Below are 27,522 nucleotides of genomic sequence, written 5' to 3'. Positions count from 1 at the left end.
ATGGTGCTGCCATACAGGAGTTTTCTATGAACTTTCCTCCACCAGCCAACATTTCCCATCGTTTTTCTCTGCTGTGCCACCAGAGGGTTTTTTTAAAAAATCAGTAGTTATTACAGCACTATAGCATTAGAGCCTTATAGCAATTATCAATGTTCTCAAAAGCCTCTGGTGTCACAGCAGGGAAAATAGCAAGTGAAAGGAGGATGACAGAAGAAAAATGGGTCAGACCTTTGAAATTATGCACCCTACCCACCAGAAGGCATGTTAATACACTTGGACTGCTCCATTCCCAAAAGATCAGAGAAAAGCAGGTTTGGGAAACAGCAAGCCAAAGTTAGGCAAAGGGCCTGGAGCACAATTAGACCACAACATTGTGTGGCTGCTCCAAAAATGTGATCTAGTTTGGCAGCCAAAGTACAGAAAAATCTCTGTGTGGAAGCAGCCTTATAATTCAGACATTCAACAATATGCTGTGCCCAGTTTTCTGATCTACCTTGCCCCCCTCAGCATTCTAGGATTGCTTCATAATTGAAAATACCACACCATCACACATGAAATGCAGCATGAGACCTTGTTTTGGTGCTAGTACACTTAAAAGGAAACCCACTATGAACTTGCAGCTACATGTATCCTTGTCTTGCATGATATAGCCTATAATTTACATCCTTTCCCTACACTTTCTTCTCTGTGCAAGGAAAAATCTCAAAGGTAAAACAGCCTTAAAGGAAACAGAAAGGAAAGCTAAGGCAACATCTCTGAGATTAAAAAATGACTTCTTCAAGGGCACAAACTTATCTCTGTGGTTGTATACTGTTCACGTTCTGGTAAAAAAGCAGGGGATTACAGATACAGCAAGAAGAATTCTTAATACTTTTGTTAGCCATGGCCTTTGGAGCTGCTCTGAATGGACTTCTGTAGATAGTATGAAAGTGATCTGATTGAAGGAGAAAAAATTCTCTTTTGATACTTTTGCTTTTTAATCTCCCTGTTCATAAAAATATACATTTCTATTTATATTAACATGACAGGTCTGGAAAGGACCACCATGACTACTTTGTCTTCCTTATAAAAATGCCCATCCACTTCAGTTCTATAGCAGGACTACAGTACACACATTTTTATTCCTGCAGGATTATTGCTCATGAAAAGAATAGGTTGGACAGACTTCCAAACATAAATCCAGTCTTTATTCAAAGAGCAAGATGTTTTAAATTCCAGTGGGAAGTCAACGTTTGCAAAGATCCTGCTAAGTATCATACTGAGAGAAAACATATTGGGGAGAATGTTGGGTTTTGTTTTTCATTTCCAAATGATGACAATAATGTCACATGGCCCACAAGGTCCAATCGTAACCCTTATCCCTTTTAATAAGGAGTTTATCTAACCAGCTTTTTAATGGTCTGCTTCTGTTTTATGTATAGTTTTTATGCTGTTCAATGGCTTAAATATTGTGACTTTGTTTTAATTGTAAGCTGCCTCAAGCAGGACTCTGAAGAGACGGTATAGAAATATCCTAAATAAATAAATAAAATAACCCTTGCAACAGAGGAACCACTTGTAATGTTGGAAGGTGACTGTGATTTCCTTCTCACTTATTCTGCCTAGGGTTTCTTTTGAAGAAACACATCCTAAGCAGAGTTATGCCTTTCTAAGCCCATTGAGTTCAACAGATTTTGAAATGAAATAACAGATCTACTTTGGATGGAAGTGACCGATTTCTAAACAGTGCCAGTGACAGGGAGGGAGGTGTGAGAAGAACTCATATGGATATTAATTTCAGAAAAATGAAAAGCCCAATCCCATTCATGTTTACTCGGAAGTTAGCTGACTGAATTCAGTGCCTGTTAGTTCCAAGTAAGCATGCATAAAAATTAAGAGTTTTAAAAACAAATCACAAAAATGAAAGTTATAAAAACAAAATGTATACTAGGAACTGCCACCCCCATCTAGAGGCTAAAGACTATTGCTAAACAGGAAAAGATATTCATGGAATGTCACTTAGACTATATCTGACATGACAGCATTATTAAAACAATAAAGCACAATCACCTTTCCTCAGTATGACGTGACAGGCTTGCTTCAATGTATTTGTATGGATGATATGCAGATTAAGCCCTCTAATAAACAAAGCAAGGCCATTGCACTATGGTCATATACCATCGAAGAGTCTTTAATCGGCAGATTTTTGTCACGAATCTGACAATACAATATGCTGCTTATGTCAGCAATCAGTTGAACAACAGATGAGGTTGCTAAGAAAATTTCAGGCCCCAGAGGCTTTTTGAAAATCCAGGGCTTCTGTTACCCAATAACTGACTTTATGCATCTGGGTCACAGATAATTATGAAGATATATAATTTTATTAAACAGAGAATAAGCAGAGGATTTCTTTTCTTTCAAGGCAGCTGCAAGCAAAGTCTGACTAGCTTGAAGAAAAAGATGACAATCTTCAGAAGTTTGACCAATAATAAAACATACATTGTGGAAACAAAAATACACCCAGAAAGTGCAGTATATGATATCAGAAACTAGACCATCTCTTTAAATCAATAATCCATGAGATGTGCAGGTGAATACTCAAACCAATTAAACCAAAGAAATTATGAGTTATATTTATCAAACATGCTGATCCTAAAAAGACTTCAGCGTACACTGTTTCCCCAATGTGCTCAGAAACATAGCTGATATCTTTCCATCCAGTTCCTTGAAAGTATACTACTGTCTCAGTTTAACTTTACTGTGAATCATGGTACCTGTTTTTCTTTTATTATTTTTACACTGATAAGATGTGTTTCAGTCCTTTATTTCTGCATGTGGCTATAACATTTCAACAGCAGAAGGCTACAGCACAAGTCAGGGAGAAAATCTGACACTTTCAAGTAAAATATTCTGCTAAACAAAGACCACTTTATAAAACGCACAACATTAACTCTCTATCTGACATAAGCTTTATGTGCTAAAAGCTGCCACCGACAACAGCTACTGTGAGTGAGCTGCACAGCAGTAAGAGCTGATCTTACTAAATGCATATGCCATTTATCCAAATAAAATCTTGGGAATGGGCTGTGCTAGGTGGTTAGGGGAGCAGCTGCAAACACATACTAAACAGAAGCCAGTGAGACAGCAGGCTTCCTCAGATATCTCTATAAAATGCTATTTATTTTAATGTAGGGCAGAAACATTTGACTTTTAGATGCTTCTTGGTCTTGCAATGCCCTTCATCCATGAGTTGTCCACCTCACTTCCCAAAGGTATTGAGGAGTGGTGAATGCAGAGAAGAAAGAGGGCTGTGGTTTAAGCGACTGATTTATCTGTGCATTCATGCATGCTGCGCCAATTGCCTCATTCATAAACACCACAGCTCCCTTTACTGTGAAGTCATTACAGCCTATATCCTCCATTTGGATTAGCGATCGCATTTCAGACATTCTTTTTCGACGTCCAACTACCCTAAAACATATCTAGCCTCCATCTGTAATCTGAAATCCTATATATGTTTGTGGTTTGCAAATATAAATGGGGAACACTGGCAGGTTAAACCTACATAACGTTTCTAGAACATCTACGCAAAGATTGGTTCCTAAGAAGAAATGACAGCAATGACAGTGGCAAGCTACCTTCTGCAAGCAACACACTGATGATGAATGACTATCATATCGCTTCAAGTCCCCAGATATGGCAAGACGACTGACTGAAAAAGGAAAAATATCCCACCAGCGAAAGGAAACAAATGCTTGAAGCCTGACCCTGCCCGCAACTTTCTTCCCGGGCTTGCCTCCATGGTGGGCTATTTTAAAACGGGTGCGGGTGGCAGGCTGTTAGCAAATCTCTAATAAACGTAAAATCCCTTCCCCCATTCGCGAGCAAGTCAACGATAAACTAGGAGCAGAAGCCAAGAACGAAGCCCGGCGGCGGCGGCGGCGACTGCACGAGCCCCCAGCCAAACCAGCGTTTGCGCAGCAAACATTAGCCGCTGCGGCTCCCGTTGCAGTGCGCCGTTATCCTCCTCAGTGCCTACCCACGCAGGACCCACACAAACCCTCACGAGGGCGAGGCGGAGGGTTAACTGCTGCCCTCAGGCCCCCACCGAGCGCCCCGCCTGAGGGGGCTGCTTCCCACGCGGGGCTTTTCGCACTCACCCAGAAGACGAAGGAATAGATGATGAGGAGGGTTTTCAGACACGTTATCACGGGTTTGGTCTCCATTCTCCTCGATGCCATAATACTGAGATCCCGGCTGCTGGCTCTGGGCAGGGGAGGGAGAGCGCGCGAGAGGGAGGAGGCGGAGGAGGGCGACGAGGACGGCGACGCCGAGGAGGAGGGAGGGGGTCGCGGCTGCACCGAGCGGCTGCGGCTGGCTGCCTGCCCCTCAGCCTCCGCTACTGCCGGGCCTGGCCGCTGCTGGGCCGCCGCCTGCCCCGCCTCCTGCCGCCCCGGAGCCACGCCACACACACCGCAACATTGTGCCGTCGCACTGACTGGGCAGGCGGTGGGCAGCCTTTGGTCTCCGGCCCCGTTGCAGAGGGGGGACCGGGGCGGGGAAGACAGGCGTTTCCCACCTCCTGGTCCTCCCCACACACAGTCTGGCTGCCCATAGTGGAGAGCGGCGCTGATGCAGGGCCAAGAGGGCCCCTCGGGGGTGGGGTGGGGGCTCTGTATCTGTCTATGTTTATGTGTGGCGCGGGGAGAGAGGGAGGAAAGAGCCCTGAGCTTGCAGGTGGCCCCGTTGTTCCGGAGAAAAATCCTTAAACACAAAAGCTGTGTAATACCATTTAACCAAAATAACCCCCAAACTACTGTGCAATATTTCAAGCTCTCCAGAATTCTTCGTCAGGCTGGAGAGAAAGAGAGGTTTTAAGGGCCAGTCGGAAGATGAAATATTCAGGCCTCGATCTGAAGGCCTCTTCTTATCTGCATCCTGCAGAATACCAAGCCGCTTTGAATAGATAAAGCAGAGATGGTCTTCTGGTAAAAAAATGGGGGAGATGGCTTTTAACAAATGGATAGATTCAGAGATAGGATTGGCAACCTCCAGGTGGAGCCTGGAGTCCTCCACGAACTACAACTGACCTCCAAAGAACAGAGATGATTAATTCATCTGGAAGAATGGCAGCCTATGACATCACATCTCAGCTTACCTTTCTTCCCTCTCCAAACTCCACCCTCCCCCAGATACTGCCCCCAAATCTCCAGGAATTTTCAAAGCCAGAGTTGGCAACCCTAGGCAATTCTAAGCAGCTCTACTCAGAATTCTGCTTAAGTCTACTTAATGTGGCTTACTCCCAGGAATGTGTCTTTGGGATTGTACTGTTATCTTTGATAGATCTGACACCACTTCATGTGTTTTCATCCATAAAAGATTACATCACAAGAAACCTGTTGGTCTTCAAAATGCCAACAAGCTAACAGAACTACCCCTTTGGGAACAGTGGACATGCCAGTTCTTGCTCCATCTTTTTGCCACACACAGTATTCAGCTTTGGCACACTATACTACTACTAAAGACTGATTTATACAAGGGCTATATAAGCCCTTCAGGCCTGCCTACATAGGGGCAGATACATGTGCCTCTTCGTTTCAGGCTGAACACTGCATTGTTTGTCACACCTGTCACACACACTCAAGTCGCTATGTTAATGGGCCCTTGCAGGGAGAAGTAAAACAAGGACATCTAAAAAGAGAGGCGGGGGTGGGGGGTGTTCACTCTGTTTGAAAGCTGTACTTTCTCCCATAAAAAATCTGCCCTCTTATCCCAAATAGGTGTGAGTCTCAGGAGTGAAAAAAATGCAAAATGTGCAGTGTCAATAATAAAACAAGCTTAATGACACAGAGGAAGCATGTATAAATTCCAAGGAACTTCATGGATCTAAAAAAAAAAATACAAGCCCAAATTCCATGTAATATGAAGACCAACCAAAATGACATAAAACTGCTGGATTTCAAGTTCTCTAGAATCCTTCATCGGGCTGGATGTTAAAAACGGAATTTCTGTTCATGGTTTTGATCATTTTTCTGTCCACTTCCCTTTGGAGACTCCTGCAAATTTAGGGGCACATAGCATGTGGGCGTAGTCTAATAAAAGTAAAAGATGTGGTGCATCACTATCACAAAATATCATGGGTCATAGAAACACACTTATGAGAAAATCGGGGTAATGATGAAGAGACAATAGCCTGGTTGGATGGAAAATGCTTGTCCAGGATGGGATTGTGGATCCAGCATTATTTCTGAAATCCCAGACAGTGTCAGCATTCGCTAATTCACCATGCCTTATTCAGGTTAGACTTAGGTGTTCTATTTGGGTCTGCCCATGAAAACTCTGGAAAATTCAGTTATTTCAAAATGTCCCTGCATACCTATTGACTGGCAACAGCAGATGGGCGGATATTATTCCAATTCTGTAACATCTCTATTGACTATCAGTAGATTTCCAGGCATACTTTTAGGTATGTTTTTGATTTGTGAAGGTTTGAAGAATCTGATGGAGCACCTTCTTTCATGTGAATTTCTGCCAAAAGTTCAGACAAGAAAGCCTGTTCAGATACCATGTTTCATAGGTACAAAATTGAATTTTACCAGAAGGTAGGCCATTTTGGTAGTCACTACAATATTCTTGATTTACTTTAAATATTTATATCCCACATATGCAGCTCACAGAAGAATACGCAGTGGATAACAAAAACACAAATTCCAAACAGTAGCATACCAACGCACACTATAAAAAACATCAAAAAACCTCTCCTATGCCCAAAACTCCAGTTTTGAAATGCCCTGCAACATTGCTTACGGATCTGTGAAGACATTTCTGTTCTGCTAGGCTTTTGAAAGTTGAGAGGCCTCTGTTTTTGCTGTTTCTGTTCGCTCTAGTGGATTAATCCTGAGTGCAAACTCTTGTTGTTTTATGAATTTAAATCCATAATTTTATTCTGCTTTGTTACTAACTTTTTAGGCAGTAAACTAGCTTGTAAAGCATTGATTGAATGGTGTATACAAATAGCATAATAAAATAAAGAAACTGAACTAGCGCTATCAGTCAAATGCTTGGGGATGTACTATCAACAGATTAAAGCTTTTGAGCAATGATCCTAAAACCACTTATTTTGCAGTTGTTTCATTAGCTTCAGTGGTTGTTCTCCAGAATTAGAAGTCTGAGAATTACAGCAAATTGGACAGGTTCAATTAAAACCTGGTTAAAGACAGTGTTATTGATCTGTGGTTAATGAGCTAGTTAATCACCATACCAATCAATCAATGATTGCAGTGCTCACTGTCATTATGGTACAATGTGAATGTAAGTCAGATCTAGAGTTGGAGTCTTGAACCCTTTTAGCTGAAAGTGAAGGAGAACAGTGCATTATTCCAAATGGGACTTTACATTTATCCTCCATAATTTAAAAATGAATGAAAAAAAAACCTTTCTAAATTTGAAATGTAAAAACCTGTATGATTATTTTCTGTTACTGAGATGTATCAGGGAGAAGTAAACATGAAAAACATCCCATCACGTGGTGCAAAAGGAAAAATCTGCATCTAATCTACATACAGATACTCATATTCTGAAATGTCTAGATACTTTGAACATTGTTGAATATAGACTAATACACAAAATTTCAAGATGGGTAGCTGTGTTAATCTGTCTGTAGCAGTAGAAAAGAACAAGAAGAGTCCAGTAGCACCTTATAAGACTAACAACATTTGTAGCACCCTACCACATACCCTACCCTACCACAAATTTTGTTAGTTTTATAGGTGCTACTGGACTCTTACAAAATTTCAAGAGAACTATAATTATGCACAGGTAGTTTCCCATCACCACCAGCATTAAACAGAAAATGATGTAAAATACCTCATCCATAATCTGCTAAATAATCTGCGAGAATGGCAGTTTAGTCCCACCACAACTGTTTTTGTATCGGTTGTTGTGTCGCCTGTGTTAATTTTGCTGGTTCATTTGAACCAGCACAATCCCATGTGGACTTGGTGTCAGTATTCTGAGTCAACACCACCTGTTGTTACAAGCAGATCTGTATTAATTTCCACATATCATATTACAATATGAAATTGGCCTGTTGCCAAGATAGCATTAATTTCATGAAACCTAGAGCTGACTAGGTTAGTGAATATCAGATCTTGATTGGAGTCTAGAAATTCTGAATTTAGCAGTTTGAAGGTGCAGTCACTCGAACTGCGTGTATTGACAAGGTTGCCATGGATTAAATGGGGAGAAATTTACACTTCGTATGGCCTGTGGATCGAATGACAACCATACATTTTATGACTCATAAGCAATTCACTGACCTCTACCATAAAATCAACCAAGTTTTATTTATAACATGTAGAGTTGCTGTTTCTATTTCTTTCTACAACTTTGATCTTCAATAAAGAAGCTTTGTTGGAAACTATGGTGCTTTTTTGGAATAGTCCTATGTACTGGACCATAAACTTTGTCCTAACACCCATTACTCATAAAATAGCAAAACAATTAGTTGCATATAGTTTAATTATTCTTTTCAAAGACACGTTTTAACTATATGCAATATGGTCATGAACATTGTGATTGAAGGTGGAAAAGTGTTGCAGAGGGAGAAGCTTCTTAACCCTTTCCCCTTAAGCCTGTTTTCCACTTAAGTTCACCTCCCCAAAAACATTGAGGAAAATATATGGGACGCCTAAAACCTCCATCAGGAAGTTCCCTAGGACTGTAAAGCATACAATGTTTCTGGGCTTCATTGTTGAGAATTTCTCTTAGTCAAGCTTGCCTAAAGTCTCCTGGAAGCTCTTATCCCTAATACAGATGATTGCACCCTAAGTCTGGTGACAAGATTTCAGACCAGTAGCACCTTAGGTGGCACTTCCAATTCATTGAAAAGTATTCTTCGCTGCTACTTCTAATGTTTGTATTCTGAGCCCTGATTCTGAAAACAAGTCCCAGAGCTAAGCCCAAGGTCAAATTACAATTTCTTTCAATAGATGGCATTATGAAATAATTTCATTACAACTAAACATGAACAATAAAGACTTTGATTCTGTTAATGAAAACAAATGTATAGGAGAATGTATTTCTTTCTAGATCCACAACTTTATTCTAATATGAAAGGAAGAGCAGAGTGCTAGTTCATTACAGTTGCATGAAGCATCTGGAACTAAGCAGGTATAGCACTCCTTGCAAGCAGCCTGGATGGGAAACCGTTAGGGAACAACACATAAGTTGCTTTCTGAATGATGTTCATTGCATAGCATAATAAAAACAAAGCATTTAAATTTTATCTGAACATAAATTTGGAATTATTTTAATTACAAAGTGCAGTGGAGTTTGTGTACACAAATGTACTCAGTAAACTTTGTGGTATCTTTTAAAACAAAATTATTTTATTTTGAGAAAATTTAAGAAATTGCTGTTCTTTGTAAACTAACAATGCAATCCTATGCAGAGTTACTCCAGTCTAAGGTCACTGATAACAGTCAAAATTATTTTGTCCAAGATACAAAAGAGATTTTTATGTACAGTAATGGTCAATGTTGCCACTGATAACTAATTATTTCCAATAAATACTACGGGCTCTAGAAAACGGATTTGGCGGGCCTTCTCTCAGCAACAAGTGGCCTCCCAGGCCATGGTTTGCCTTTTTTATAATAGGATGTGTTTGGTATAAGCATCTGTTCACAGTAAGCATATTGGAAATGCAGTAATATTTCAGTTATATGTGGATACTGGTAACGTATTCATAAATTTATTTTTCATGTTTCTTACATTTTTTACCCTTGTCGGCAGTTGGCAGAGCTTGACGTGGCTCAAACTGGAATTGTATGCTGCTGGCCTGCTTGCCCGCTCCTTCAGACTCAGCCCCCTCACCAGTCTCCAGTGCTGTCATGGCCAACAACTGCCCTATGCTGGGCGCCGAGAATTGCCACCCGCCACCGCAGCACCAGGGGTTCCTGCCACAGCATCCGCAGGCCGGTGGCGTCTTGTCATCCCCGTTGCCGCTCCAGAGCGCAAGCCCAAAGCCAGCAGCCTCGAGCAAGCAAGGCAATGCCTTGCCTCTGTGGGGGAATGAGAAAACCATGAACCTGAACCCCATGATCCTCACCAATATCCTCTCCTCACCTTACTTCAAGGTGCAGCTCTACAAACTCCAAGACCTACCACAAGGTGTTCGATGAGATCTACTTCAAGTTCACACATGTTGAGCCTTGGGAGAAAGGGAGCAGAAAAACAGCTAGACAGACAGGGATGTGCGGAGGGGTGCGTGGTGTTGGGACTGGTGGCATAGTGTCCACAGCTTTTTGCCTTTACAAAGAGACTCAGTCATGTTTAGGCTCAGAAAAAAAAGTGAGATTCTTGGTTGAAGAGTGTTTTCTTTCTCCAGGGTAGGCTGGCGCTATGCATGGGAACAACGTTGTAAATGGCCAGTGGCTGAAGAGGCTCAGGAGCTGTCAAGGCATCTGGGTTGCCCACGATCCAAAGTCCAGGGATAATAAGGTATTATTAAAAGATGAAAGTATAAAATAAAATCTATAAAGAACCGCATTTATCGTATTTGCTAAGAAATGAGTTTGTCTTTAACATCTCTTTAACATACCAAGAATGTGTGTTTACAGTTAAAATCGGCTCCATTATGAGGAAATAAAGTGTACTACAGTGGATAGTGCACAAGGTAGTTGTGGAGATACTGTAAAGCAATACTGGTAAAGCTGCGCCTGTACTGCTATCAAAATAGCTCATTGTTTCACTTGTAGGACCTTTGACATATCTATACAACAGACTTAAAATGAGTTAAGTCATTCTCTCTCCTCCAAGGAGCTCTGGGAACAGTAGTTTTGTGGGGAAGAATGTGTAATAAAATTCTTAGCTCCCTAAGCAAACTATAGTCCCCATGATTCTTGGAAGAGGGAAGATGACAAAGTAATACAAAAATAACACAAGTTTCTAGTATACACATGCCCTTTCTGTAATGGTTACTGTCATTTATGCCTCTAGATCCACTTTTTTAAACATGAGTTAAAATTAGCTTTTCTTTGCTCCAGATAGAAAACATGCAGAATCGAACCAACTCCAGCTTCAGGAATAGAGAGTAAAGAATAATCCCAATAAATTGGGATTCAATTTCATATGCACTGGAAAAATGGGATCAAGATATTTAACCATTTTCTGCTTGGCCTCTGCAAAAAAAAGGCAGCCATGCTCTCTTACTTTTCCGGTGGTAAATCATGCATTCACGAAGAGGACTTTGGGAAAGTCCTCTTAGCTTAGAGACATCTGATGATGACACTTTTCTGTGATATGCTGCTGAACTCAAAAACCAAAATGTTTGAAATATAAGAAATCCAAAAGTATCAGATGATGGTTCCAAAAATAGTCTAGGATTGCTGTTTTTGTGTGAAACTCACAACTATTCAAATTTCCTAACAAGTAGCCAAGTATAATGAAGACACAACCTTTGCTGACTTCTGAAAATCTCAGAATTTACATTATCAAGGTATACAGAAGACCAATAGGCCATTATCCAGGACAAATAACAGCAAATGATACTGCAGGAACCCGCAACCTCACCTCCCAGTTCTGAATGCTGCCAAAATGAATTAATTAAGGAATATCTTCAAAAAGCATGACACACTCTTACTCAGGCAACAGGCATTAAAACAAGAAATCCTTACTGTTGCTAAATAGTAAAAACTGCCTATCTAAAACTTAAGAGCTAGCTATCTCTAAGTGATTTCCATTGTTATATATGTCACCCATCCATCACAAAGTGAGCTATCTTTCGACTTCCGGTTTGGGATTCATGGAGGTCTGACGCAGCTCCATTCGCGGAGCTGACCGGACTGCCGTTTTAAGCGGCCGGCGGGGGAAAAATAGCCCGCGGCTGACTGCTCTCAGGCGGAGAGCAGGCAAAGAACGCTCAAGACCCTAGGGTGTGTTAGATCTCGGACGAGGGGGGGCTCTGCACAACGGGTCCCCTCCCAATCCTTGAGGTCCCACCCTGCGACAGGTCGGCTACAATCTCTGCGGCAGTTCTGGGGCCAATTCGGCTGGCATAAGACCTACATACCCAAGCTTCGATTGGGGGAAGAAACGGAGAGGAGAAGTTAAAATCGAAACAGCGATTACAACCCGAGAAAAGTGAATGAGAAGGTAAAGATCAGTATCTTCTGATACGGGACAGATTGATAAAAGTAGAGAGGAATAAAAGTAGATTTTCAAACTGCAACAGGCTAATGATAAAGAGGGGAAGACTCGGCAAGAGTTGTATTTGAAAAGAGACTAAGTTTAAAGAAGTTATTAAAGGAATTGGACTATTGTTTTGAATACTTGCGGTTATGGAGCTGTGAGAAAAAGATACCATCGCGAGACCTACTGTGGGAAGTTGGGAGACAGGAAGTGCGTAATAACAATAGAGTTGCTGGAGAGAAGCGGCCCTTGCTGGAGGGCAGGAAGAAGGGAATCGCCATCTTTGAAAGGGGAAGGGTCGCGGCCTCAGTGGAAAAGGAAGTAGGCCATCTTGGATTACAAAATCATAGAGAAACCATAGAGAAAAGACGCCCGACATTTTGGACTCTTTAAAATTTAATTTCTGCAAGAAGACCGGGACATTTGAAATAAAAAGACATTAAATCTTACGCCACGGAGCTAAGGAAGAGAGCGGACTCGTGGGAGCGAGCCAAAGCAAGCCCCACGATGTCGAAAAAAGAGTGGCAATCGGCAATAGAAAACCTGGACAAAAAACTTTTAGAAGTGATTAAAGAACTTAAGGACACGAAATTGGAGTTGATTAAAGAGGTTAAACAGACAGTAAAATCGGAGCTGTCAGAGGTGAAGAAAGGTATGGAAATAATACAAAATGAATTACAAGGAACGCAGCAGAGAGTTAAAGCAGTAGAAGGCGCGATGGAGAATTTAGCAGACACGCAACAAACAGAGATGAGACTGATGAGGGGAAGAATGGCGGTTGCGGAAAGTAGACACATGGAGAAGCAGCTGAGATTTCGCGGCTTGCCGGAAGTGGAAGGAAAGACAGCGCAAGAACAGATGACTGAGGTGTTAGCTGAATACCTGGGGAAGGAGGAGGAGGAAGTTGTGGCTATCCTTGATGTGGCATATCGCGTAAACTCGAGAATTGCAACCCAGAGGAAATTACCAAGAGATGTGATTGTGCAGTTTACGACACGAAATATGAAAGAGAAGATTGTGACTAAACAGTTTCAAGATCCATTGGAGATTGATGGCAAGACAATTATCATAATGAAGGAATTACCTAGATCAGTGTTACTAGATCGGAAAAAATATAAAGTGCTAATCCAGATGTTTGTTTTTGAAAAAATTTTTATTGGGTTAGGATCAAATGTTTACACATTACAGTCAATATTCCCATTTCCCAATTTCTAACCCCCTCCCTTCCCCCCCCATTTTGTTGACTTCCAACAGTTTTCCAACCCTTTATCCCTTTTCCCTTACTCTTTATATATTCCTCTATCTAACAAATATATATTCTCCCTTTATTCTAAGCAATACTACTTTAACTATTTTTAATACTCTGTACCCTGACTATGAGTCCCTTTTTCCATAATGGATAAACAATTTATCCCATTTTTCATTATTTCACTTTCAAATATTTCTATATATCATAAACTATGTAAACCATACATTCATATAAATGTATAAATCAGCCAGTTTAACTTATACTCTATATGTTATTCATTCTATCTTCTTCTTTCTATTTTAGTTATATTTGTTTACATTAGTCTATATATGATATCAAACAATTTGACTCATATACAACTTCAAATAAACATATTCAGTTTGGTACACTGTACGGAATCAAAAAGAAAATATTATTAGTTAATCAATCCTTATCGTTAACCCTTATGATTAATTATTTTCTACATTTTATTGTACTTCAGTAGTTCTCAAACTGCCACAGTTCTCCTCCCACCTCGCATTTCTTCTCCAAATATTGTTTCAGCTTCTCCCAGTCTGTGTTAAACTGTCCTGAGTCCAGGTTTCTCAATTTTCTTGTCATTTTGTCCATTTCTGCCATATACAGCAATTTGTGGATCCAATCTTCAATGGTTGGCACTTCTTGTATTTTCCATTTTTGCGCATACAAAAGTCTAGCTGCTGCCGTCATGTAAAATATCAACGTCCTATGATGGGCTGGAATTCCCTCCATTCCCAAGTTTAGTAGCAGGAGTTCTGGGTTCTTATTAATTTGAAATTGTAAAATCTCACTCATTTCTCTTATTATTTCCCCCCAGTACTGCCTAGCTACCTCACACGTCCACCACATGTGGTAGAGGGAGCCCTCATGCTTCCTGCATTTCCAGCATTTATTAGAAGTGTTCAAATTCCCTAGCGCAATCTTCTTTGGTGTCATGTACCAACGGTAAATCATTTTGTAAATGTTCTCTTTAATACTAGTGCATGTCGTTGTTTTCATTGTAGTCTTCCACAAGTATTCCCATGCCTCCATTGTTATTTCTTTGTTGAAATTTATGGCCCATTTCACCATTTGTCCTTTAACTATTTCATCCTCAGTATACCATTTCAGCAGTGCTTGGTATACCTTAGATATTCTTTTCTTGTCCTCTTTAAGAAGGGTCTGCTCTAGTTCCGAGTTTTCTGTTCGTATACCTCCCTTTACAGAGTCCGAATTATATAAATCTCTTATCTGTCTATACTGGAACCAATTGTAATAAGGTAATAGTTCCTCCTGAGTCTTTATTCTGAGTTTAGATGCTTCAGTTCTAGTTATTTCTTTGTAAGTTAAGCATTGTTGCTCATTATCAACAGCTCTCGGATCTATCACCTCATATGGAACTACCCACAAAGGGGTTCCTTCTTGTAAATAGATTCTATACTTCTTCCAGATTGTATATAAACTTCTCCGTATATAGTGATGCAGGAACATCGAGTTCGCCTTTACTTTATCGTGCCATAGGTATGCGTGCCATCCAAATATTTTTTTATATCCCTCTAGGGCTAGTAGTTTCTTGTTCTTTAACGTCATCCACTCTTTCAACCACACCAAGCAAATTGCGTCATGGTAAAGTCTTAGATTGGGCAGTTGCATTCCGCCTCTTTCTTTTGCATCTTGTAAAACTTTAATTTTCACTCGAGGCTTCTTGCCTGCCCATACAAAGTCTGATATTTTCCTCTGCCATTTTTCAAATTGCTTAGAGTCGCTGATGATTGGTATTGTCTGTAGCAAAAACATTACTCTTGGTAACACATTCATCTTAACTGCTGCAATCCTTCCCAACCATGACAAATTTAGTCTGTTCCATTTAATCAAATCTCTCTCTATCTGAGTCCATAATTTTTCATAGTTGTTTTTAAATAAGTCTATATTCTTAGCAGTCAGTTCGATTCCCAAATATTTCACCTTACTTGTTACTTCACAATCCGTTATTTCCGTTAACAATTGTTGTTTCTGCTTAGTCATGTTTTTACATAATATCTTTGACTTCTTTTTATTAATATAAAAACCTGCCAAGTCTCCAAACTCCTTAATCTTATCTATCACTTTTGGCATGTTCTCCAATGGGTCCTCTACAATTAACATTATGTCATCCGCAAATGCTCTGACCTTGTATGAATAGTCCTTTATTTTTATTCCTCGAATTTCTTCATCTTGTCGTATTTGTATCATCAGGATCTCCAATACCAAAATGAACAGCAGTGGAGACAACGGGCAACCTTGTCTTGTTCCTTTACTTATAATCAATTTCTTAGTCGCTTCATCATTCACCACAATTGCTGCAGTCTGGTCTCTGTAAATTTCCTTAATTGCTCTAATGAATCTTTCTCCCAATTGTAGCTTTTCCATAGTGGCAAACATAAAGTCCCAGTTTAAATTATCAAACGCCTTTTCAGCATCAACAAAGAAGAAACCAACCTCTTTAAGGGGAAAGGGAGGGGGTTAGAAATTGGGAAATGGGAAAATTGATTGTAATGTTTAAATATTTGATTCTAACCCAATAAAAATTTTCTCAAAAAAAAAAAAACAAAGTGAGCTATCTTTCTTGTGCTTGGTCAATTCAGCATGAGGACATGCTAAGGATGACAAAATAACTTGGAGGTTTCAGTTTCTTTCTTGCACGCTTGCATCATCATGAACATTGAGAGAACCGAGAAGCCATCTTTTCAGGCCTCAGTGAATCACCTGGCAACCTGGCAACTCAGGAACCAATCAGGGCTAAGCCATTAATTGGCATTACAGCTGTGTAAAAACTAAGGAGTTAAGCACAGAGGTCTCTTGAGAACAGTCTCTCTAGGTCAAATCTCTGTGGAACCTATTCCACAGGTGTTCCCAATCAACTTTGGTAAACACACTCCTGTACTAGGCCACAAACACAACACTTACAACCTGAACCTAAGTTCAGCCATTTTCTGTAAAGGCCTAGTCTCAGGTTAGCAATTTTCATACAGATACAGAAAAAATATTTAAAAGGATGCAGCGGTGCAGTATAACAAGTGGCAAGAAAGAAGGGGGGAAATAAGGTGTAGAAACAGAAAAGAGTGAAGGAAGTAGAAAAATATAGGCTAGAGTATGTACTAGAAAATATGAAGAAAGGCAGAAGAGCTATGAGGAAGACCAATAGCAAGACAGTCCAAGTAGCAAGGATACGGTTCCAGTCTTCTGAATTTAGGTATCATCTCAGCCAATATTGATCACAGGTCATTATGGTGGGCTTGGATATGGGAAACCTAGGTTAAAATTCCTGTTGAGCCATGAAACTTAGTAAATGGTCACTATCACTCAGTTTAATCTCCTTCATCATGCTGATGTAAAGCAAAAATCGTACACTGAAAACAGGAACATTTTTAGAAATATTTTAAGAATATTTGGGCGATCTGTTCTCTAAGACGGAGTTATACTACAACCACAACAGTAACAAAAATCAGGTGTTCTATAATTTGAAGGGCAACTGCACCCCATTATTTCACTCTTGGAAACACCACTAGATTAGGGGATAGCAATATCAGTTAATGATTAGCACTGAAATTATTGGTGGTGAGCAGAGTGTCTCCTTGTTCCATTGATTCTCAGCATTATTTGTAGACGTTATCTACTGTCCCTCATCATCACTCTGTTTTTAGAGGCATGGAGCAAGAAACTTAATTACAAGGATCATGCATCACCTAATGTAAGCAACACCATTCCTTGGAAATGACCTTTAAATTTGTTTTCTTTCCATAGAGATGGATCAAATGTAATTTTATTTATTTACATTTATTTAAGACATTTCTATGCTGCCCATTCCACCCAATTAGGGTCCACAAATTGGTGAACATCAAAACATTAAAACATTTCAACATTAAAACAACATTTAAATATAAGTGTATATTTAAGGACATTTAAATGTAAAGGACACTTATACATTTAAATGTATAAGGACACTTATACATTTAAATATAAGTGTCCATAGGAGTTAGCCGGGTTAGTCTGTACTATAGTAGCAAAAATAGAAAAGAGTCCAGTAGCACCTTTAAGACTAACCAACTTTACTGTAGCATAAGCTTTCGAGAATCACAGTTCTCGTCTTCAGATGCATGGAAGGTAAGAAGAAACTGGTCAGATATATAGGTGGAGAAGGGAAGGGGAGTAGTGTATATAAGGTATTTAAACAATCTAATACAATATATAAACATGCAAACATATAACAACTGGGGAGGAGAGCTAAGAACTGTTAACTGGTGAACACCAAACCAAACAAAAACAGCCTTTACTCACTGAAAGATTGAAATAGAGGGAGACAGACAAATCTCCTTGGGGTGCCCTCAAAAAGAGAGAGGGAGAAGCAACCTGCCTCGCCCTTCTTGTGTGGGACTCAGACAGGCTGAGCCACCTTTCTGCCACTGGACTGCCCTGGTCCAGGGGGGAGGGAAGGCCATCAGCCCACTGGGTAAAGTCCTGGTGGCCATAATGATCAGTGCACCTCTGCTAATAGCCACTGATAGACCTATCCTCCATGGCATTTTCATCACAGGGTGCCTTCAGGTATGATTTGGGTGTGTGTGTTATCCTAACATCATATTCATTATTTTTAACGGTTTGCTTTATATTGTTATACTATTTTAATTGTCAGCGGCCTTGAGCAGGACCCTGAAGAGGTGCTACAAAGAGGTAAGTTGGTAAAGGGAAAGGGATTGTTGACTATACTTCTGTGTATTGACTTTTGCTATAATTATGCTCCTACTGGGTAATTTCTCCATATCATTTAATAGGTCATGTCAATTTGCTTATGTTTTGTGTCAGCATTGTTTTCAGTTCTGTATTGAATTTCTGCTTATCTCAAATTCCTATTTATTGTTTATTGAATACATTGTTTATTGAATGTCCCAGCCATTGATCATATTGACATACACTATGTGATTCATCTTGAGTCTCAGTGAGAAAGATGGACTATAAACAATCAAAGAAATAAGTAGCATTTTTATTAAATTACATAAACAAAAGCAACAGTGGTAAAAACAAATCAAGAACTAAAACTATTGTGTTCTCGTCATTGTGAGAATGACTACCCTTTTGTTCATTCCTGGCTGTTTTCAAAAGCTTCTTCTTCTTCCTGAAGAACTGAGAGTACATGTCTTTGCGTTCTTCTGAGAAATCAGTGGAAACTGTGATCTCTGCTTTCATGCTGTCTACTTCCAGCCTCTTCCTCTCATTTGTCTAAGCAGTGGTCATAACAGAGAAATCTCATTCATGGAACAAAGAATATGAAGGCGCTGCTTTTTTCATCATCTTCCATTTTTCCTGGGTTTTGCTGAAAAGCTGCATGTACCGTTGCTCACTGTTCTAGCAATCCTTCATTTCAAAGGAAGATGAAATGCTTTCCATAATGCCTGATTTTTTTGTACCTAGTACCTATGTTACTCTGCCTCAGACCGCACACTTGAACCCCATCACACAGAACTTCAAAGGACACAGGATTTGCAAGGGCTAATCTGAACTCTGTTACAAAAGCTGTTTTTAGACATGTTTGTCCCTCAAAAACATCTTTCCTCTCTTGAAAAACATTTTTAAAGAATCACTCCCACTCCCACATATTCCTTCTACAGCTGGTATTAATTACTGGATCTCTCACCTTTTGATTTTATGGGCATTCTTGCTCAGTTCCAGGCTTTGCCCTGGTAAACTCTCACCAGGGAACTCCAAACTCCCATTTCCCAGGCAAACCTATTCAGGATAGGTAACCCTCTGTTTTCCCCCTGCTACCAGCTCTCTCCTTCCCCACATTTCTCTCTCTTGAGGTTTGCAGCCTAATGCTGATGGCGTGGAGGAAGGTGGAGGCATGGTGACAAACTTAGACCACACATTGGCTGGAGTGAAAAATAGCCACAAATTAAATTGAAAACAGCAAGTAAGGAGCATTGGCAGTCATGTGGATCGGATCCCCTGCAGCATCGGCTGACCCACCTGCCAGCCGATGACCCCTCCCCCCTCAGACCCCTGCTGAGGGGGGGAACCAAGGAGTGGCATTAAAGGGGGAGATCATATGGGTGTACACCCCTCCATGATTCCCCTGCCACCTGGGAGTGAGTACACCCTGGCAGCCCCCGAGCTGGGCATGCACCACCATCCTCACTCTCAAGATTCCTTATGGGAATCCCCTTAATGGGAACCGTTAAGGATAGGTAACCCTCTGTTTCCCCCCTGCTACCAGCTCTCTCCTTTCCCACATTTCTCTCTCTTGAGGTTAATCACTGTGCAGTGAAATCCTGACACAAAACTGCATTGCATGAAATTGGTAAGCATAGTTTCTCCTTTATTTCCAAAAGAGCAAATGAACCTTCTGTGATGCATTTTTTCAGCATATGGCAAAAAAGCAAGTTAAACTTCACATGCAGATTGCTTCAGGCTGCCAGAAAATTGCACCTGCCAAGGGAATCTGCATCACAGGCTGCATTGTAAAACAAAATACAATGCCACAATAAAATCAATGTTTCCATTGAAACAATGTCTTCTCCCACTTTTGGAGTTTTTAATGTGATATTGGCTACAGGCACCTTTGGGAATAGGGGCAGCCTAAACATAAATGTGTCGCTGAGCTATTTTTTTTTTAATTACCCACCAAGCCAGTAATTCAGCTTAGCATGTTCAATGGCCTGTAGGGTAATATTACCAGTCACAGTTTTCATGTGGTAGTCTTTAAAGTACCTCATTCAAAGGGCTCCCCTCACCCACCCACCCCAATCACAAAGGAATGGATGTGGGGCAGGTGTCAGCATTTCTTCTTTGTTAAGCGCAACATCCATTTTTGAAGTTTTCTAGTGGGACAAGAGTGCTCATTCATAGGCAGTGCTATTGCAATCAGGAGAGCATGAGACACAGGTCATCCACGAGAGCATGCACAGATGGTTTATTCTTATGCCATGTAGAGTTTCATTTGGTTTGCTTCCCTGGTCTGGAAGCTTGAGCCTGGAACCATATTCAGAATTACGTATTCAGAATTATGTAAAAGAGATGCCAAAGGCCAGAAACATTTAAAAATCTGTACATTCACAGGTCTTTCAACAAATACTCAGCATAGTGTAGTAATTAGAATGTTGGGCCAGGATCTGGAAGACCCAGGTTCAGTTCCTCACTCTGCCATAGAAGCTTGCTGAGCAACCTTGGGCTACTCACACACACTTAGCCTAACCCACTTCACATAGTTGTTGTTGAGTATAAAATGAGGAAAAGGAGAACAATGTAAGCAGTTTTGAGTCGTCATTGGGGAGAAAGGTGGAACATAATGTAATGTAAAAGCATTGGAAAAGAAGACTGGTGTAGAAGAAGAACCCTGCTGGATCAGACTAGTGATCCATCTAGTCCAGCATCCTGTCTCACACAGTGGCTAGCCCATTACACTGGAAGGCCCACAACAGGGCATACAGGCAGAAATCCTCCCCTGACGTTGTTTCCTGGTACTGGTATTCAGAGGATTACTGCCTTTGAATGTGGAACTTTGCCTATAAATAGCAGGTAGGTATATTAGGGATTCATGACACCTCATTACCCCTTGGCCATGTCCTCAAGGTTGTCAGGCCAAGGCAACCAGCAGAAGGGGTGGCAGGCAGGGATGTGAAGTCAGCGATGTCATGTCTGGGTACAACCTGGAAGTGACAATGGGTAACTCAAGGAATTACCACAACTGTATGATATTTTGGTGATTCCTACCGCTACCCATTATCACTTCCAGCTTGCTCCCCTGAAGTGCTGGCGACTATGTTGGAGCCTTTTTTTTCTTTATTTTTCTCCAAGTGGTGGCGGGCAACAGAGCAAATCCCCATAAAATTGCCTGCCATAAGCGGGCTAATGGTAAGTGTACATGTCCTGCAAAGTTAATCTCCCAGAGGTTTGCCCCGTTGCCTGCTGATTGCTGGCGATCGGCGGGAGGTGGCAAACCCTCCGGAGATCACCTGCCATCACTAGGCAACACAAGAAAGTGCACACTGGACACGCTCTGAGCGGGGCACAACGATATTGCTTCCTGAAGTGATGTCATTGCGTCGGCTGCGGGTATGCTCCCACACTTCACTAGGGCCAATTGTCACCCTAAATGGGCCAGAATTAGCCCCGCTCAAAGTGTGGGAGCACACCCATGGCCAGCGATGTCACTTTCCAGAAGTGCTTTGGGAGCATGCGTAAGGAGATTGCAACAGGTAAGTCCCAGGTCTTCCCATTCTCATCAGCATTCTGTTTGGTTAACGGCACACTGGTACAGAGTCTCCTTAAACAAATATGTTATTATTATTACCCCACGAGGTTATGAATATTCACCTGTTGTAATATGACTGAGATAATGAACATGGAGTGCTTTGAGTACTTAGGGGAAATGTTGTTATAATTAAAACTCACTCAATAATGATCATCTTATCTTAACAGAGAGGTACACAAGAATATAATGAAGGTACAGTTAAGCTATTCAAGTTTCCCATATGTCATACTTTTGTTTTTGCTGTTGTAAATGCTGACCTCTAGGAGTCCTTATTCCAGAAAAAAAAAAGTTTTCCTTTTATTACTTCTTCATTGCTCATCTGATTTATATTCATATCTTTTTTATGCCAAGAAATGAATTCATGACAAGCCTGCAAGGCAGAATGATATCTTGCAACTTCCACTGTGCAAGTATCTATTGCTTTGCAAACTTTGAATTAGTTCGCTGTTCTCCTCCAAGGGATGAGGGAACAAAATTCAATTTTTATACACGGGGAAAGTGAAATTCTTTAAAGACTGAGGTTGCTTCCATGCTAACTGTTTAGCCTGGAACTGCCATGATTTGTTCCCTTAGTTTTACCAGAGAACCCAGACAATGTCACTAGAAACCTGTTGCATTCCGGTAAGTTTCCCCCCATATTTTTCATATCTATTTTGTACTTTTTAAATATTTAAGGTGCAGTCACAGAACAAAATTGTTTTGTTTGGACAGTTAAAGCACAACACAGATTTCTCAGGGTGACTGCTCTTTAATATTTCTTTCCTTTTTCCCAGCTTAATAAATGAGTTCCTGCTTCTCTCATGACAAGAAGTACTTAGCACAGACACAAACACAGAATAACTGGTAAGTGACCATTGAATCATGAATGCTAGGAGATAATCTGAAGTCTCCATTAGAACAAGGATTAACTAATTAAGCTGAAATGCAAGAAAAAATACAAGAAGAAAGAAAGCCATGCTGAATGGAGCCTACTTCCAAGTGGAAATATAGTAAGATCTTGCCCCAGAGAGAGAGATTTATGGGAAAATACAGTGCTATAATAAATGCTTTGTGGAGAACCCCAGTTTCAATTACACTCCCAGCTGACTGAACAAAAGAAAACTTTCTGTGTATAGTCCCTCACATACCACTGAGTAGATTACTTCTAATGGCTTTGAAGACAATTTGTATCAAGCAAGGCATAAATGTACAGATGTACATAAGGACATCAAGATCCCTCGGTGAGACAAAACCATGAAGTGACAAAAGGGACCAAGAAGAGAATAGATGGTGACTCATTGACTCATTCTCATAAGGAGAACTAAATTACAAAAAGAATCCACAGTGAACTTGAATTCACAGATATACTTACTTTAGCCAAATTTTTAGTTCAGGCCATGAGAATTTTGGCAAGTTACAAGAAATCAGCTTTTATGTAGCTAACGTATTAACCCTCTCCGGCCTGAATTCTTTCTTCCTCATATTCCCAGTCATGTTTAATAATAAGACCTATACATCAGAGGAGTAGAGTAAGAAAAGAAGGAATGCACACATATTTCAGAAAAGAGGCTTACTGATTACATTTTTTAAAAAGTAACAGATGAATAGATTAAAAATACAGACCTCTGAAAGTCTCAACAATATCAGTGGTTCCCAATGGTTCCCAACCTGTGAGCCAGGAACCCGTGGCTGTGGAGTTATTGCAAGGGGTCTGCAGATCTATCCCTCTTGGGCAGATTTCCACCTTCCCCCACCAATGTCTTCCCTCTGTGCTTGCCTCCATGGCAGCTATGTCCCTCTCAACTCCATGTCAGGCTGGCTGGGCTTCATCCACCAGCTTGCTTGCCGTAGTATAAGATGTGCTTTCCCAACTGGTTCCACCGTGCTCTAAGTCCCCATCCAGTCAAGCAGCATTGGACCAGCCTCAGCTGAAGGGCCCCAAGTGTGCATCAGCCTACTCACAAGAAAACAGGGTTAACATACCTGTAACTTTTGTTCATCGAGTTCTTCTGTGCTGACACACATGGGACTGCGCAGTTGCAGGCCAGCCACCGGAAAATTCTTTACCGCTTTCTTGAGCTCCGAAGGGGCCGTTGGTCGCGAGCCTACAGTGACCGTTTCCCGCCCAAACGGTCACGTGTCCTAATGGCGAGCAACGGCCCCTTCCCTCAGTTTTCTTCTTGCCGCCGCTAGAAGTTGAACGTCCGCTTCACAGCTCCGTGATTGATCGTATTTTCTTGGCTATTTCGGTACTGATTTGGATTTCTGACTTGATACGCTTCTTCTAACTGATTTGGACTGATTCGTGACTGTTGTATTATTGGTGTATTTATTATTATTAATTTTCCTCTAGTGACTGTACTCTTTGAAAAAGATGGTTTGAAACGGGCAATTGGGATCTAGACAACCCGTTAGAGGAATTACTACCAAGTTATTTCATCAGGACAAATATTATTCTGCACATTGATCTTTAAATGAATTACAGCTGTCTGTGAGGAAATTGACATTGAATATTTCTACCTACGAAAACGGATACACGGTGCTTTGGAAACAACAATAATTGAATGGACTTGTGCATATGGTGCTTTTACTGCATTTTCACTTTATTCTTATGTGCAATATATGAGTATATGAATAGCACTTTGAACACCTTGCACTTTATTTATTGGTATAGAACTTCCATGTTAGCACTGGTATGAGTGGTTTTCCGTTTATAAGTAGGGTTTGAATTTATTAAACTTGTTGTGAATATATACTAAGCCTTGAATTACTGTGTGAATTCTTATATTACTGTGAGGCTTGACACATTGATTGTAATATACATTATTGGTGTTAGTAGTCTGATGTAGGGTTTTTTGTTTTTCTTGTGCCATATACCATGTTTCTTTTTTGATTTCCTCTCCAGGCTAAACATACCCAGCTCCTTCAACCTTTCCTCATAAGACTTAATCTTCCTCACCATCTTCGTTGCCCTTCTTTGGACACATTCCAGCTTGTCAACATCCTTCTTAAACTGTGGTGTTCAAAACTGTACACTGTACTCCAAATGAGGTCTAACCAGAGCAGAGTAAAACAATACCATCACTTCATGTGATCTGGACACTATGCTTCAGCATTACATTGCTGACTCATGTTCAGCAAATGATCTACTAAGACGCCTATATCCTTTTCACATGTGCTACTGCCAAGACAGGTCTCCCCCATCCTATAAGTGTGCTTTTGATCTTTCTTAGCTAAATGCAGAACTTTACATTTAGCTCTGTTGAAATTCATTTTGTTAATTTTAGCCCAGTTTTCCAGCTGGTGAAGATCACCTTGAATCTTGCGTCTGTCTTCTACTGCATTTGCAGCTCCTCCCAATTTAGTATCATCTGCAAATTTAATGAGCATCCCCTCTGTTCCTTCATCAAAGTCATTTATAAAGATGTGGAAACAATACAGGACCCAGGACAGATCACAGCTGTCTTTTCTAAATGCTCAAGGACTGACTATTTGATTATTTGTTCTAGGACCTTTCGAGGTATGGATGTCAAGCTGACAGGTCGATAATCACCTGGTTCCTCCTCCTTCCCTTTCTTAAAGATGGGGATATTTGCCTGACTCCAATTTTGTGGCACCTGACCTGTACTCCAAGAATTCTCAAAGATGATAGACAGAGGATCTGCAATTACATCAGCAAGTTCCTTTAGTACCCTAGGGTACAATTCATCTGGTCTTGATGACTTGATTTCATTTATCAGATACCTGAAGAAGTGAGCTGTGTCTCACGAAAGCTCATACTGTACCACAAATTTTGTTAGTCTTATAGGTGCTACTGGACTCTTGCTCTTTTCTACTGCTACAGACAAACAGGGCTACTACCCCTCTTGCTCTGAACTGAGTTAGCAGTGTTATTTGTTCCTACATGGATGATCAAGAAGGAATAATGATTTGTGGGTCTGATGAGCCTTTTCAGCCTTTCTCTCACGTCTTGGATGCATGCACCTGGTAAACAACATACCTTTTGAGATGACAGGTCTGATGAGCATACTTTAGCCTCTCCTCCTCTCAGTAAGGAATCCCCATCATCACCACACATCACATCTCCTATTGGGGGAAGAAGCACAAATCCTCTCAGCCACAGGGGCCTGATAAACTTCCTTTTTACTCTGTGGAGTAAAATAGTAGTGAATAGTAATTCTTGTCCCAGTAGTCCAGACTCATTCTCTATGTGGAGGACCTGGAACTGATTGCTCAGTAATAAAGGATCAGAACATCTCCTCATTTTCCTGCTTCTGTGGGTCACATTCTTCCACTTGCTCTCTTCCTGTATTTGGTGCTCTTCTTTTTCCTGAGATACTGTCTCTTCCTCATCCTGACATCCTCCCCAAAGTGCTTTGTGTGTTTTCCCCAAGAACTCTTCAACCTCCCTGATAAGCTGGAATGTGGATAAATGTGCCTCAAGCCCTTGTATCTTCTCCTCCAGTAGAGCTACCAGCTTACACTTGCTATAAGTGTAATTACCATTACCCCCTGGTAAGAAGACAAACATGGCACAGACTTTACAGGTCACTACTTCAGCCCCTCACCAGCTACATTTCTTGTACCCATGTAAGAAGTTGACCAGATTTTCCCAAACTCCCAGTTTGCTAACTCCTACGTGTGTGAGGTGATGTATACAGCTCTGCAATTGCAAGCCCCACCCCAACACCCCCAACTCAAGTCAGGTGACTTACCTTACTCAGAAAGTCAAGCAACCACAGGAGAAAGGGGTGGAAAGGAGAGAAAACAGACAGCAGCCAACACAAGCCTCTACTTACTCAGCAGACCCAGGGAAAAGAGGGAAACCAAGCAGAAGTGACACACTTGGAACTACTACCTGAGGGGGAGTGCCATTGCTAAGGCCATGGGAGGGGAGCTGCCAGGCATCCCTTGACCATGACTGGATCCAGCATAATTAAGAATTCTCTCTACAAAGGACATTTTGTATTGCACCTTAATCATTATTTGACTCTGATTCTGATACCTGTGAGCACCTTTTGGGGGCAACTTACCACTGAAGAGCAAGATTAAAATCAAAATAAACAAGCATCCACCAATTGCTCTGTCAAGGACTGAAAGCTCATTGGGCATTCAAGTGAATTTCCATGAGTAAAGACTAACTGTTAGCAAAGAGGTCATTTACAAGCAGCTACACCAATTCCACACTATACAAACATATGAAGTTTTCTGATACTGTGTCAACTGATTCTTCTGTACTGTCTGTCCTGACAGGCAGTAGTTACAATAAATCCTTTGTTCCAAGTATCTGGGATGTACTTTAATATGCCTTTGGCATATATGTATTACTATTTTTTCAAATGTATGTAGATGCTGTTGTGATTAATAAAATACACATTCATTTAAAAGTGTTACTGAATCCATAGTAGTTTTTTTGTCATTATGTATTATCTCAGTTTTCTGTGCATTATGTGCCATCAAGTCACTTTCTACGTATGGCAACCCTATGAAATAATTAGCAGCACGCTCTTGAGTAAATTAACACTAGTACACTTTGGATTTTTTTAGTAGTATATAGAGTTCATAGGGTATGCTCTTCTTTGTATTTGGGATTGCCCTGTCCAAAGACATCTTTACCATATTTTTATTTTTAATCATTCCACAATATGGGAGAGCATTTATGCTGGCAAGATAAAACTATTCCTTCTCAAGTAATACAAGGCTGAATGCAAAGCATCCCATATTCTGATAGATTTGCAACTATGCTACTGGCCAGATAGAAACTTTGAAATGTTGTTTTCTAGGATGCAGTATTTTTTGTAGAATTAGGGATTTGTGGATTACTCCTATTTTTATGGACAAT

At 40.7% G+C, this 27,522-nt stretch overlaps 1 protein-coding gene across 1 annotated transcript in view; it reads right to left on the bottom strand.

Annotated features, from left to right (window-relative positions):
- TSPAN7 (tetraspanin 7) overlaps positions 1-4,465 on the bottom strand; it is a 164,981-nt gene extending 160,516 nt beyond the window's left edge. Inside the window, exon 1 of the mRNA XM_054974152.1 lies at positions 4,140-4,465. Within this exon, the coding sequence (XP_054830127.1) occupies positions 4,140-4,220 (81 nt within the window). The 5' untranslated portion in view covers positions 4,221-4,465. The remainder of the gene's footprint in view (positions 1-4,139) is intronic.
- Between the last annotated feature and the right edge of the window lie 23,057 nt (positions 4,466-27,522).

Source organism: Eublepharis macularius, chromosome 3 (genome assembly GCF_028583425.1).
Source record: "Eublepharis macularius isolate TG4126 chromosome 3, MPM_Emac_v1.0, whole genome shotgun sequence".
NCBI classification, from domain to species: Eukaryota; Metazoa; Chordata; class Lepidosauria; order Squamata; family Eublepharidae; genus Eublepharis; species Eublepharis macularius.
The sequence above is the reverse complement of the archived record's forward strand: the minus strand, read 5'-3'. Positions and strand labels throughout refer to the sequence as shown.